Raw genomic sequence first — 15426 nt, forward strand, 5'->3', positions numbered from 1 at the left:
CCACACTACTAAGACAACAGCTCCTTATGAACCAACTTTTGGTTGAGAACACTGCCACTGGCATAAGAGATGTGAGGGACCTCCTCCCACAGACTTCAAGGAGGGATACAGCCCGTGAGTCACAACAGGGTCTCTGAGGCTACAGTCCACCTTCAGCAGCATGGGGGGCACACCTCACGTCCCCATTGTCCTCCATATTCCCAGACCTTCTCACTGACAAGAAAATGATTCGACTACTCACCCGTCCATAGGGAAAAGTCATCCACACTTTCAGAGATGGCTTCAGTCCAATGACCAGTATCTGACAGTACAGAAACGAAATAAACTCGTGACATTTCTCAAGATAAACTGCCCTGCTCTTCAGCTTGACTCTCCCTCTGGACCCCAAGACCTACTTTAGTTAAGGATGCCATGGCCAATAAGGAAAACTGGGTGATGGGGTGATCCTTCAGCTCTGCTTTGGAATGAAGAGGCTCGATACAGCAAACTTCCCCCTTGGACCCACTGAACAGACAGCGGGACTCACAGGTTCTCACTCCCATCACTCGCCTGGGAAATACCAAAAAAGAATGCAGGAGGAACACATCAGAAGGTGGCTATGGGGCTTCATCTCTTTTTAAAAAGCAATCAGTATGTGTGTGGCCCTGTCACAGCTGCTATAAATAGTAGTTCAGGACTCAGGCCAAGGACAAGCTGAGAACACCAAAGGGCATGGAATCAATGGCACCAATCTTGATCAATCAACTGAGCCCTTATTAAGTTCCTACTGTGTTCCAAGCAAAGACAAAAGTGAATTGTCCCCAAGTCCACCTGGAGGGAGGCAGAGGCACCAGCAGTTAGGGGCTCAGCAAGGGGCTGGAGAGACAGTCTGAGGACAGGCTCTGGCCGAGCTGTACCCCATTAGACTACCACCTAGCCGCAGGGTTGTACCACAGATCCACAGCTGTGGCCACAAGCAGACCACCGTATTCAGAATTCATGGCGGGGGGGGGGGGGTGAGGTTACTAGATTTGGAGTCGGGGTCCTGGGTTTAAATCCCCCCTTGGGTACAGAGGACCTCTGTACAGTCACTCCCCTTTGGGGGCCTTGCTCCCTGCCCTGTGGACTAAGGGGCTGGACCAGGTGAACCCTGTCAGTTCTAGACTGACCAGAACTCTCTCAAGGCCATTGTAAGTGGAGCTTCAACTATAGGACCCAACATTTCCTTCCCTCGCCCAAGCCAAGGGAAAGGCCTGGCAGGAACCACCCTTCTGGCTTTCATTCTGCCCATTTCAGAGAGCTACAAGGGGCCAGGATGTTTCCAAGTCAGCGAAAGCACATCTACCCCAGCCATGCTGGGGCCGGCAAAGGCTTTCCATGCGCTGAGAGGCTCCTGGCCTGTTTCCATCCATGAGTTTTCCAGGCCCAGGCCTTATCTTGGTTTTCTACAATGTTAAGCCACAGTTAATCTCCTCATTTCATCTCGTCATGCAGCCTGGCTCTCTTACTTAAATGTCAGCTCAAACACGGAACCGCCGCTGTCATTGCAAATGGCGAGAGTCGGGTCATCTGTAAACTGAACAGAGAGGGGAGCATTACTTTTCTGTCAGCTTCTCAATAGAATCATTCATGTATTACGATGGCGATAACAACCCCAGAAACCTCTTGCTAAAACACGTTATCAATCTGTGACTTCCACAGGGCTCTTACTCTGAGAGCTCACCACGTGTTGGGGAAGGGCCTGAGGACTCTGGAGAATCTCATTCTAGAGAAAACCATAAGCCCCCGAAGCCTCCAAAAAAGGTTTTGGCAAGACTGGCTAGGCAGGGAGCAAAGTACAACCCCTGCTTCATTTTATTTTGAAAACTATCCAATTTCCTTTTCTAAAAGTTATTCTCAAAATCTCAAGATGCTAAGTATGTGAGGATATCTACAGATAGAGTAAACACTTTAATCCAGAAACAGACCATCTGAATAAAGAATTCACAGAATCACAGAATGGGAGGGACCCCTAAGGTCATCGAGGCTAACCTGTACCTTTTTTATATATGTTTTGGAATCTGTTATGGAATTTTTTCTGAAACACACACTTTCCTTTACAGCTTTCTAATGCATTAGGATAACTCGAGGTTCATTAAAATGAATAGTGATGACTGGCCCATGCCATTGCAAAGGCATGACTAGTGAGGGCCTCTCCATCCCCTCAGGTCACAGCACAAAGAGGCCATGTGGACCCCAAGAGTTCAGGTCCATGTTAACCCTCTTGGGCCTCTACATCCGCAGGGGTCTGATAAGAGTCTCCAGAGCCCCAGAGTTGGAAGGGACCTTTAAGGTCATCTAATCTAAGCCATCACCCAGTATACAAATCACCCTTCCTCCCCAAAGAGTATGCCCCTTTTTGAGCCTTATGTGGGACAGGGTCCTGTTTTATAGACACACACATGAGACAGTCCCTGCCCATACCTCCACAGATATCTGAAGTTGGGGGGCAGGGAGCCATCTGTTTCCCTAAACTGGATGCCAGGCCTCCTACCTGTGATGGGTCCAGTCTTCCTCCCCATTGATGGCTGCTGCTCCCTGGGCCACCACCACTTCAAGTCTCCACCTGGCTCTTCTCATTTCCCCCAAGCCCTCTGGCTTCAGGTATTAAGACTGACCTTGGAGAGCCACGGCCAGCCAGTCCATCAGAGAGCTGCCTTGTGGGGACAGCAACAATGGCTGTTTATTGGCTCAGTTCAAACCCTTGACCCACCAGATGGAGCCTTCTAGGTTCTGTATTGGGCTTAGCTTGGGATCTACTCTGGGAAGCCCAGCAATGAGGGGCCCAACTCAACAAAAGCAGGAGCAGGGAGCCGCCCTCCATGCTCTGGACCCCTGCTTGGCCAGACAGAGGGAGGGCAGTTATTCCTGAGATACCAATGCAAGATGTGGGGATGACGTGAAAAAGACAAGCGCAGCGCCGTTACCTTAATGTGTAGAATTGCCGTTCCTGGGGGGTGAGCATCTGTTATTGATCTCAAGAGCTTCCCGCTGGCCAAGTCCCACATGGTCATCTGTAAGGCAATTAACTGCTTTCAAAAACAAAGCTGCTTTTCATTTGGGTCTTGAATTACAGAGTGTTCTATATAAATGAAACCATTTTTATTCTTGCATATTTCTATTTTTTCAATAAATCTTAGAATAAGAAAACAAATTATGATGTATTCCATATGGTTTCACTATACAGGACGCCATGCTTAGAGTATCATCATGGAAAGAGACTGCAATTGGAGGTGAGGAAGATGCAGGTCCAGTCTTGCTCATACACTGGCTGTGACCACAACTTGCCTCTTGGAATCTCAATTTACTCAACTAGGAAAATGAGGCTAGTAATGACTGCTATCAACCTCACTGGGTATGAGGAAAAAAGTGCTTTGTAAATCTTTAGGTTAAAGACAAGGGTTTGGGCAGCTAGGTGGCGTAGTGGATAAAGCACTGGCCTTGGAGTCAGGGGTACCTGGGTTCAAATCCGGTCTCAGACACTTAATAATTAGCTAGCTGTGTGGCCTTGGGCAAGCCACTTAACCCCATTGCCTTGCAAAAACCTAAAAAAAAAACAAAAAAAAAGACAAGGGTTTAAGGGTTTTATATTTTTTTGGGGGGGAGGGCCAGTGAAGCCCATGGAGCCCCACTCTCATCATGTTCTCAAAACTGTGTTTTTAAATGCATAAGACAAAAGGTAAAGGATTAAAAGGAAAATCCATTATATTGAAATAGTTATTACAATGTTAAACAAAAGAAAACAAGTTTAGGGCCCCCAGGTTAGGAACTCTTGGCTTCTCACTGCAATATGAGACACATACTGGATGGATGCACAACACAGCAGCTCAGTGATGAGGAAGGACAGGCTTTCCAGGGGAATGACTGGCTGATGCCTCAAGACTCAGAAGGGCTCCACACTGACCAGGCCCTGAGGTTCTGAGGTCTTAGGGAGCCTCTGGCTTCCATACAGGCAGGTAGGTAGGCAGACAAAATATTTTGTAAGAATGGAAATATTTGGAGAGGTACCTAGTAGCCCTGTATAGAGCATTGGCCCTGGAATCAGGAAGATCTGAGTTCAAATCTAGCTTCTGACACTTTATTAGATGATGACCCTGGGAAAATAACTTAGTCTTTGTCTGTCTTAGTTTCTCCATGGAGATATTAATAGCACCTCCTTGCCAGGGTTATTGTAAGAATCAAATGAGATAATATTTGTAAGGTGCTTTGTGAGCCCTTTAAGGTTCTAGGAGTAGTGCTGGTGGTGGTGGTGGTAGTACCCAACCTCTGGCTGAAATCTTTGGTTACATGTGTCCTAACAAAGGAATTTGATGGAAAGCCTAACTAAATGCTGATGATGATACAGGCCACCAAGGGGTGATGCTGGACTCCCAGTGATGGCAAAGGACCTTCTGTGTCTCCTTGGCTTTGTGACTTGGCCTCTTGCTGTGGCCCCAAAGGCAGCTGAGTCATGGGGTTTCTGCTTGGTCTTGAGTCTGGTGCCGGGGGCCTTGAAATCCCTCAGAGGGTTTATATATCTTATTTAAAGAGTCCCCCCCCAGTATTAGTTCAAGTGAGTAATCAGGTGGAAGCCCTGAGCAGGGTAGAATTCAGGTGCCAGGGCAGGGATTCCAGAGGCAGGCAAGGCAGCAGGGAGTCTTCCAGGTAGGCAGCCTGGCAGACAGACAAAAGGGCAGACAGGCAAGCAGGCAGACAAGCAGGCATGCATAGACTAGCAGAGCATACAGACAGGTAGGTAGGAAGGTAGACAGACTGGCAGAAAGACAAAAGGCAGGTAGGTAGGCAAACAAGCAGGCTGACAGACACGTGGACTGGCAAAGCAGATAGACAGGTAGGCAGGAAGGTAGACAGACTGGCAGATAAAAGACAGGTGGGTAGGTAGGCAGACAAGCAGACTGACAGACACATAGAATGGCAGAGGAGACAGGCAGGTAGACAAGAAGGCGGCCAGACATGGAGGCAGGCACACATAGACTGGCAGAGCAGACAGATAGCCTGGCAGGCAGGCAGATGCATAGACTAGCAGAGCAGACAGACAGGTAGGCAGGAAGGTAGACAGACTGGCAGACAAAAGGCAGGTAGATAAGCAGGCAGACAAACAGGCTGACAGACACATGGACTGGCAGAGCAGACAGACAGGTAGGCAAGAAAACAGACAGGTAGGCAAGAAGGCAGACAGACAGGCAGACAAGCAGGAGGCACATGTAGACTGGCAGAGTAGACAGACATACAGACAGGAAGGCAGATAGCCTGGTAGGCAGGCAGACACATAGACTAGCAGAGCAGATAGACAGACTGGCAGGCAGACAAGCAAGTAGGCACACATAGACTGGCAGAATACAGACAGACAGACAGGTGGGCAGGCAGGCAGATGGATGCACAACACAACAGCTCAGTGATGAGGAAGGACAGGCTTTCCAGAGGAATGACCGGCTGACACCTCAAGGCTCAAAAGGGCTCCACACTGACCAGGTCCTGAGGTTCTAAGGTCTTAGGGAGCCTCTGGCTTCCATACAGCAGGAAGACCTCGATTTAGTGACACCCCCCCACCCCCCTCACACACACCCTGAGATTGGCTATAAGGCAATTCCATTAAGGATCTTCTCTCTGTTGGGCTCTGTCTGGTCTCTGAAGACATGGGACAAAAATGAAATACTCCCTGCCCCTAAGTGCCTCCATTCTAGTTGGGGGACATGAGATTGGTACAGAAAAAATAAACAGAAAATAGGGGAAAGGGAGGCCTTAGTGGTAAAACCAGGGCAGGCAGGAGATAGCCCCAGTGACTATCCAGACTCCAAGAAAGCTCTCCAGGCAGGGGAGACTGAGGTAAGAAGGGCCTGAGGGGCCAAGGGGACCAGGGAGGCCAGAGGAGCTTGGGGGGCTAGGGGGGTCAGGAAAGCTGAATCTAGATTGAATGAGCAGGCGTAGTGAAAAGCCAGGCTGCAAAGGCCAGTCAGAGGAGACCACCAGTGCCAAGCACAAGAGCCTACATCCCAGAGGTAAGAGGGGCCAGAGAAGGTTCCACATGTGCTCCTGGGAGCAGCTGCCACAGTGATTATGGCCCCAGTGCAGTCTGGGCAGAGAATATCACAGGGTCAGCCCTTTGAGAAGCCTCCAAGTCTGCCTCAAGTCCCTCCCCTTTGTTATACACAAGACCGCACCAGGTCCCATATCTGGATCCTGGTCTTCCTGAACTGGCTTGCTCTGGCTGGCTTGTGGACCAACTGAACTGACACAGTTGGGGCAGTCACTGACCAGTCACCCATCTCCCCTTGTCTGCCAAGCCCGGCCCAACTTACCTGGCCCTTGGCAAAGCCGCAGAGAAGTCTTGAGCAGTCGTGGTTGATGCTGAGAGCAGAGATGGCTCCATATTGCCCCCCAACACTGGTGCTGCCCAGGCAGAGGCGCAGGGCTTGATTCTGATCTGGCAACCACAAAAGAGAAGAACCTCCTCAGTCATGGGGTGCTGCCCAGGATTATGGAGGGAAACATGGCGGGGAGGGAAATTACCTTTCCTTGTGGGTCCACTCCCATCTCCCACCTGCTTCCCTGTATCTGCTGCTCAGATCAGAATAGAGCCAGAGCAGGACAGAGGTGGAGAAAAAGGGTGTGAGACCTGGGACCCAGATCAGGCCAGAGCAGGTGGAAGCCCTGTTTCTGAACAAGGTTCCCTCCACCCCCAAGCCAGGCAGATCCTCAATTGAGGCCCGTCATGGATCAATCCCAGCATGGGGGCTCCCTGGGTAAATAATCGAGCTTTTATCTCTTCTGTCCTTATTTAATTTCTTACTCATTCCTCCGGGCCACTTCAAAGCCTCATTCATTTGGACTTCACTAAGCTAAAATTTGTTACTCTTAGGTCAGAGGTAAAACTGAAGTTCACCTTCCTATTGGTATCAATCAAACTTGTTGAGCAAATGAAGTGTTTAAGCCTGGGAGCTGCCCATCCCCAGGTCAGCTAGATGACACCCGATTTTATAGATGGAAAAATCCCCTAAGAGGGATTGCAATTTGTCCATGGAAACCCAATCAGTGTCAAAGGCAAGACTTGACCCCAGGTCTTCCTGATTTCAGCACTCTCTCCAATAGTTGCTATTACCAAGAACATTAACTAGCATTTCTATAGCACTTTATAAATATATCCTCTGGGTTTTATCCTCAGAACCACCCTGGGAAACAGGTATTGTTAGACCCATTTTACAGATAAGGAAAAACAGAAGCAAACAAAGGTGAAGTGACTTGCTCAGGGTCCCACAGCTAGAAAGTATCTGAGGCTGCATTTGAACTCAGGTCTTCTTGACTTCATCTACTGCATGATGGAGAACAGACCTGCCTGGCTCCTGTTCAGAGGGAGTGGGCCCAAATGAGAGATCCCACTGGAGCTGGAAAGACCTGCCTTTGGCATTGCCAGCTGTGTGACCCTGGCTAAGTCACTTCCATCCTCAGGGCCCCAGAAATGGGAGAAGTGAGAAGCAAGCTGCCAGTTTAAATCCCTTCCCTGTGTCTATCAAGAGAAATCCATTCCATCAGGGTGGGGAATTGTCCTCCTTTGTCCCCCACCCCACTTGTTGGGTTCAAGTTAAATTATTCTAATTTGTTCATTAAAGTGAGAGCCTTTGAACCTTCTGGCAGGTCACCCCATTATAGCCTAATCTCAATTTCTCTATACATTTGAATATTATAAAACTCCATTTCTTTTTCAATAGGAAAGTATAATCTCAAAGTAATAAGACAATTTAAGGGGTGACTAGGTGGTGCAGTGGATAGAGCACCAGCCCTGGAGTCCGGAGTATCTGAGTTCAAATCCGGCCTCAGACACTTAATAATGACCTGTGTGGCCTTAGGCAAGCCACTTAACCCCATTTGCCTTGCAACCCCCCCCCCAAAAAAAACCTAAAAAAAAATAGGACAATTTAAAAAGTCCCTGATCATTAGGAACTGGGCAAAATAGAGAATAGAACAGGAGGATTGCATCTGAAACCATGTCCACTCCCACATCAATCAATGGTCTGGAAGGCCCAACCAGGTCCCACTGAGCCCCCTCCTCTGCTCCCTGAGTGGCATCTAAGCATCTTTCACTGTTCTTTTCTTCTCTTTTCACCTTTTTGGAATCTCAACTTCATTATTCTCATTCAACTCTTCCCATAACTTGCACCTCCAAAGAACACCTCCTCTGACTCATCTGTTAATAACTGTTCGAGAACTTGGGAGGTTCCACCAGGCACTTTCCCCTTCAAAATCCTCACAGCAGAGGGCTGCACTCACTCCCAAGATCCAGAAACCGTCCAGAACTTATCTGGATTATGTCTTGTGGAACTCTCCCTGCCCACACTGGTGAATGACTCAAACTAGGGTCAGACGTCACTCTTGAGTAAGAACCAAACCCATGAACGAGATTGGGGATCAGACATTTCTGGTCTGTAATGAAGAGTGGCCACAAGCTAACAAAGCCCCACCTGAAGCTCACCACATCTCCTAAGGTTGCCCATGCCATCTGGGGACAGTATGATAGGAAGTTCCCCACCCCTCCCAGTTGGGCTTCTGCACAGCCCACCTCTCCATACTGTCCTGTCCTCCCCACCTATTCCCCTCTGCGGCCAAACAGATCAAACCTGACCCCTCTCCCCCCAACAGTCCTTTACATACTTGAAGCCAGCTATCAGGCCCCACCTCAACCAAATCTATTCTTCTTTCTCTCCTTCTGGCCAAATGTCTCCAGTTCATTCAATCCTCTTTCCATTAAGGCCAGCCTCCTCTTGATCAACTCCTCAAATGTGGTGCCAATGCAGCACCCACAGTAGGACTCAGCACTTGGGGACTGTGATCTTCTCCCTTCTGGGTGCTCTAGGTCTCATCAAACTTCTCTGGTGACCCCCATTCTCCTTCCAGAACCCCTCTGCAATGAGGGGAAAAGGGGAAGATACACCACCCCTGGACACTCTTCCCCTTTCATGTCTTCCTTCACCCTGGCTACCCAATAGTTTGGCTAAGATGGCAATAAACAATTGTATTCCTTCTGAAGAGATGGAGGACCATGACAGGCAGCCAAGGGGCACTACAGTAGGCAGAGGGTTGGACCTGAATTCAGGAAGACCAGAGTTCCAATCCAGCCTCAGACATTTCCTAGCTGGATGACCCTGGGCAAGTTACTGCATTGCTGTCTGCCTCAGTTTCCTCATCTATAAATGGGATAACTAATAGCATTTACTTCCTAGGGTTGATGGTGAAGTTCAATGAAGATAATTGTAAAGTGCTTTGCAGACCATAACATGCTATGGAAATGCTGGCTATTGTTATTGTGATGCTATTATTACGCCATCTATCTGGTCCCTGCCTTCTAGGTCCCCATGGCCCTCTAGGTCCCTACATGCTCCTCTTTATTGCTTAAGGAACCTCGGAGCCCTGAGCCTTGCTGCTCACCCCACAGTAGTACCCAGGAGTCTTTGGTCTCTGGTTGGTCCTGTAGCTCTGCAGGAGAAGGCAACGATAATTAAAGACTTTTCTCTTTCTATTTAAGTGTCCCAGGGCTTAGCAGAGAGTAAGAATTTAATAAATGCATTTTGTGTACAGGTTTCTAGATAAGTGCCCACCATACTTTGAAAAGACTGCACCAATGTCTAATTTCATCCCTCCTTCCCTCACCATGCTCTTCTTTGTACTCAGTTTTTCAAATATCCTTGAGTCTGAGGTATTAAGTTATTACTACATCACTCGGGAAACAAGGCCTCTATACACCACTAGCTTGGGCCACTTGGATTAGGCAGAAGCCTGGACTGAAGAGAAACAGAAAGGGAGAAGAAGGCCATAAAATAGGAATAGCCTCCCTCCGCCAACCAGAGGGGAGTGAACAAGGGATCACCATGTGGTTGGAACTGCTCGGTGCCAGAAGACCCTCTAACCTCAGTGGAAAAATCTCACCCACTGATGAGCTTCAATTCCTCCAGGAAGCTTTCAGACTTCAAAAGCCGAGTAAGGAAAGTTAGGCTGTGCTAACTTTCAGAATTATAGGAACCATGATCACAACTGGAACATTCTGATATGAACTGGGCTAAGAACAATTCTAAGAGCTGCCAAGGCTGCAAAGGAAACCTTTATAGAAGTCCTCCTCTTTGCTATTGCACTGTTTCTGTTGTGTCTGATTCTCCATGACCCCACTTGAGGTTTTATTTACAGAGATACTGGAATGTTGGCCATTTCCTTCTCCAGTTCATTTTACAGATGAGGAAACTGAGACATACAGGGGTGAAGTGGCTTGCCCAGGGTCACACAGGTACTGTCTGAGGCCAGATCTGAACTCATGAAGATGAGGCTTCCTGATTCCAAGCTCACTGAGCTGCCCTCCTCGCTCTTCACCTTTTTTGGCAAATCTTACTTTCTACCTTACTTTCTCTTATAAGAAGTAGGAGGCTGCCAGCCATGAGGTTCCAAAGACTCCAGGAGCAAAGTTCGGGAAGTTTTATATGTTCTACTACAACTTGCCAATTCAAATGTTTTTACAACTCAACCAAGTGAAGCTGCACAAGGGGTGAAAGGCAATTGGGAAAATGAGAGAAGTGAAAGGAAGAGTACAATTGGAAGGAAGTCTGAGAAGGGAAGGGAGACATGCAAGGAATGACAAAGAGGAGGGATGAAAGGAGGGGCTGCTTGCATTCCAAGTTGGAGAGCCAGAGACCACTAGGCTAAGCCACCCCATTCCCCAGGCCCTGGGGTTCCCAGATGCTGGGGGCAAATCAGCAGTCTCCAAAGCTTGGTCTTGGTTGTAGGGGTCAGAAACCATGACATGCCTGGGCCTGGCTCTGTCACCTCTTACCCTGTTACTCTGGGGAAGTACTTTCCCTTCTCTGGGGAAGCGAGTTGGCCTAGACAGCCTCGAAGGCTCTTACTGTTCCAAATCGAAGAGATACTTAGGCTACTCCTTCCAGATTGTCTCTAGAACTGAATCACATTGATGCCTTAATGGCTACAGGATATCAGTTAGCTAAGAGTCCCTGGGAGACTCAAACAAGAGAGGGATGAGAAGAGGACTTAAACTGGGTCTAACAAATGCTCCAAAGACCCTGGCCAGTCCTAAAGTCTGCCAAGGGATGGTAAGTTTCCTGCTATGGATTTCATCCTGATGTGAGAGAGGAGATGAAGATGGATCTTGTGTAAGCATTAGGAGTCCCATGATAGAAAAGTCACTAGACAAGAAATGAATGCAACAGAAGCCCTAATGATTTCCAACTTGGGGGGGGGCATCTGGGAATGGGGAGGGCTACCTAAGCCTTCTGGTTCATGAGACAGAGTGATCACTCATTTAGGAGGAAGCAAAACCCAAATCCTATCCCTGCTGACAAAGACATAAGCCCCACTGCCATCATGAGAGGAAACACTAGGGCCTTGGTAGGCATAGTGTAAGCAGCCTGCGGGGCTCCCTCACCACACCCTAACCCTCTGGATTCTTGGAGCTCCTTCCTTTTCACCTCAGCACCACATGAGGGAGCCTTCTCCACTCCTTTGTGAGAAAAGGCCCACCATATGAGGGGCGCATTCTGTCTGAGCAGCAAGACACTCAAAGAAGTATCTTAAGACCCAGACCCTTAGTTGGGCAAGTAAATTCATCTCTGGGGATAACACCTGCACCTTCTTTCCAGAGGGGTTGTAATGATCAAATATGTGAAAACATTTTGAAAAGTATAAAGCACTGTAGAAAAGTAGGACTTCTGAATGTAATGGAAGGTGGTGATATTTGCAGGAGAGTAGTGTTTTTATTCATTATAATACCAATGAGAGGTAGAAGGGAATAATGGCAAGAGGTGGCCTCCGAGTCAGGAAGATTTAAGGGTCAAGTAATGTCAAATTTCAGGCTGTGTGACCCCAGGAAAGCCTTCACCTTGAGGATTCGAGGTCAGCGGTGCCAAAGTCAAAGAGAAATCTATCCCTGTGAGCTTCAGAGTGACTTAGAAAAACACATATGCACATTATCTATGTTAAACACTACTATATTTTTATTTATTCTGTTAAATATTTTCCAATTACATTTTCATTTGATTGGGAATTCACTCTTGGGGCTCTGGTTTGACTCCCCTGTTCTTGGACATTCTAAAGCTATAAGCTGAAGAGAAGGGCAGGCTGACCTGCACTGATCAATGGACTCTCCTCACCCAGCAATAATTCCTTATACCAATGAAATCACAGATTTAGTTCTTATCACTAAAATATCAATAATAATCACTGAGAGGTTATTGCAACACAAATAATTCAAAATTCATCTCAAGTAGATTTTCTCTCTACAAAGAGAGACACCTATCTTTCTATATAGAAATATAAGTCTATATAGCCAATACACCTATAGACAAACACATAAATGTATACTTCTAATTACATTTTCTTTAGGCAAATATTACTCTTGTGCAATTACCTGAGTATACCCAATTAGAAAGCAAATGGAGCTACCCAGTAGTTTTCTGAGGAGACCAGGAGAGCCAGAGGTAAATGCCAATGTAGATAACATCATCACCCAACCTCAGGTTGAATGGACTTAGCTACTTACTGCTGTGACTCTTCTTTCCACAACTCCAAATTCAATCATTTCTTGTCCCCATATATGAACATTTCAAAAAGCTTTCAAAGTAAAAACACCTTGAACATGAGAACATGGCCCTGAAAGAATATTGTTGAATCTTTCACTTTTTTAGAGCATGGACATCCATCTCTCTTTAGCTCGATATCAAAAGACAGGAAACAAACTAGCACCCATATTCTTGTCTTTGCTTCTATCTACACTGAAACCTCCTTTCTTGAGCATAGAGGGAAGAGGAAGAGAGGGCAGAGGGGACCTTAGGAAGTACTTGCGTCCCTCTTCACACAATGCCTCACAGGACACTCCAAGCAGCCTGGGCAAGCCATGCCAATGAGCTGAGGATAGCTTGAGAGTTTGTAAAACCATGTAGGGGCCGATACCTACACAGGTGGGCATGCTTACCAGAGGCAGTCTTTCATGGGGCCTCACCATGGGCAGTCTATGCTCCCCTAGCCCAGCCCAGCCCACAATGCCAACTCTGCTGCCAGGTGAGGGTCTCTGCTCCCTGAGAGCACTACACCAGGCCAAAAAAAAGAGAGGAAGCCATGCAGGCCACATGCACAACCCACGTTCACTGTACCTTTTCCTTTTTCGGTCCATGGGGAAAAGATGGAGAAAGAAAGAAAAGCAAGAAGTCAATTTCATAGCCTACCATGGCAGCTCAACTGTTAACTAGAGACCAGGGAGGGAGAAGCCTTGGTGGTGGTGGGGACGACATGGCCAGAGTCCAGTGGCCAACTGGTGCTTATAGCCTTCATGCACCCTTAGGTAGTTGGTTTGAGATGTGAGAGAATGGGCAATCACTGCTGATATGAGAAAGAGCAGCGTGTTCCAATGAGAATTACAAGAGAAGACAGCTCACGTCTCTAAGAGAACCAATCCCCAAAACAAAGCATCCAGAGGTCAGTGTTTTTAAATCTTTACCCCAAAGCAAACCCTAGATATGCTACAAATGTTGTCTTCCCTAGAATTCCAGAAAAGGAGGCAGCCTATATCCACATTTCAAAAATTCTACTTATCTACAATAGTGAATTTTGTCTCTTAAAATGATTACTGTTAATGAAGTCATCTCGATTTTGAAGAGAAGCTAAATGAAGCTTATATAATTAGAACTCAACATTTGATGCTTTCTCCCATGACTATCAATGAAAAGGTTAAATGTGATTTCACACATTCCTCTAGAAGTGTTAGTACATCCCAGCAAATCAACAGACCAGAGTTTCTTCGAGGGCCTTCAATTTGATTTTTACTTCATTTGACAGGACCTCATTATCCAAACATTAAAATTTTACAATAATTGATGAGTTGTATTTATTAAATTTCACTATTATGAATGATAGCCAGAATATATTAACATGCTCTCCTAAAACATTTCAATTGGTATAATTTGTTTTTCTTGAGGGCATGGAATGGAATTATTATTAATGTCATCATCATCCTTTGGATGAGGACATGCAATGGGAAATCTTGCTGGCCCTAAAAGAAATCAAACATATATATCTGTAGTGGGCTTGACTTAGCCCACCAAGCAAGAGATTTTATGAGAACAACATGTGGGTATGATAGGCCTGTGGTCCACTGCCAAATGACCAAAGATGGCAGAAAGAGAGTAAATGGGGCTACAAGAAATGGAGAACAGCCAAGATGAATGAAGATAAACTGCATCTAAAAAGCAGTTTTCTGGCAGATGAAATGGAGCAAGATGAGGCCCCACATCCCAGTGGAAGGAAGGATTTGACATATGACTTCTGCAGGGGGCTATGGGCAGGAGGCCTTTGGCCTCTGAGCCTCAGTTTTTCTCATCTGTAAAATTGGGGTAATGGTGCTGGCACTGCCCAAAGATGTCTTGGATAAAAGTCCTCTGTAGGTAGACAAACCATGAAGAAAGATGCCTCAACAAGTGGTGTTTTGTGAGCCAGCTTTTCAGAACTGTTGCTCAACCCCAATGGGAAGTCATGGAACACCAATGTAATGCCTTTAGTTATTGATTTACATTGTTCCTCTGGTATCTTCAGATCCTCTTGATGCTATTGCCTCTAATCACAGGTCTTTGTACAACCAATTAGTGACAACAGGAAGAGGAATCAGAGAGATATGCAGATCTATGGAGGTGAACTAATATTATTAGTGTCAGTCCCATTTCTTCTATCTCCCTCAGTTCCCTTCTTCTGCTCTTCCCTTTTGAGGATTGTGATCTCTGCCTCTCACAACTCCTTCCAAGGCTTTTCTATTTTCCATCTTCCATACTTTCATTACAAAACCAGCAAAGGCCAATATTCAGTATAGGCGCAGAAGTCCTTAGACTCCCAAACCACTGGTCCCACTCAAGAGGCACAATGGGCTATCCCCAAAGAGGCGGCGTGGAATGGAAGTGAGGCTGGGTCGGCTCCCATCTCAGTTTAAGGAGGGAGATGCCAGTTTTCCTAACTGTGCAGCAGGGCATCCCAGCTCCCATGTAGATGTACCTTACCCATTTCTAAGAAACACAAGAATAAGTGAGTTTACCGAAGATTAAGGCCAATCCATGAGAAGTCCCCACTGCGATCAGACTGGACACAGCCTGGGAACAAAAGGAATAGGGGACAATGTTCAGAGAGAAGGACCAACTGTGTCCATCCCCATCTCCCGCCCTCACCCGACTGCCCATCACCACCAGCCCAGCCCAGCGAGGGACCACAGATGGCCTGGCTGCCCCTCTCTGTTCAAAGTCAGCCATGGCCCCAGCTTGGCCGGATTTAACACAAGAGAGCAAAAGGCTTCTCAGTCATATGCCATATGGAGGGCCAACTACACCATACACACACACACACACACACACACTCTCTGCTCCTTCCAGAAGCACAGAC

At 47.0% G+C, this 15426-nt stretch overlaps 1 protein-coding gene across 13 annotated transcripts in view; it reads right to left on the reverse strand.

Annotated features, from left to right (window-relative positions):
• VPS8 (VPS8 subunit of CORVET complex) overlaps nucleotides 1-15426 on the reverse strand; it is a 180122-nt gene that overhangs the window by 127747 nt on the left and 36949 nt on the right. For all 13 annotated transcript variants that reach the window (XM_074189594.1, XM_074189588.1, XM_074189595.1 and 10 more), the window contains 6 exons: nucleotides 15086-15140; nucleotides 6318-6442; nucleotides 2946-3032; nucleotides 1488-1555; nucleotides 396-549; nucleotides 242-301 (listed from right to left, as the gene is read on the reverse strand). In XM_074189594.1, coding sequence (XP_074045695.1) covers nucleotides 242-301; nucleotides 396-549; nucleotides 1488-1555; nucleotides 2946-3032; nucleotides 6318-6442; nucleotides 15086-15140 — 549 coding nt within the window. The remainder of the gene's footprint in view (nucleotides 1-241; nucleotides 302-395; nucleotides 550-1487; nucleotides 1556-2945; nucleotides 3033-6317; nucleotides 6443-15085; nucleotides 15141-15426) is intronic.

This window comes from Macrotis lagotis, chromosome 5 (assembly GCF_037893015.1).
Source record: "Macrotis lagotis isolate mMagLag1 chromosome 5, bilby.v1.9.chrom.fasta, whole genome shotgun sequence".
In the NCBI taxonomy this organism is placed as follows: domain Eukaryota; kingdom Metazoa; phylum Chordata; class Mammalia; order Peramelemorphia; family Peramelidae; genus Macrotis; species Macrotis lagotis.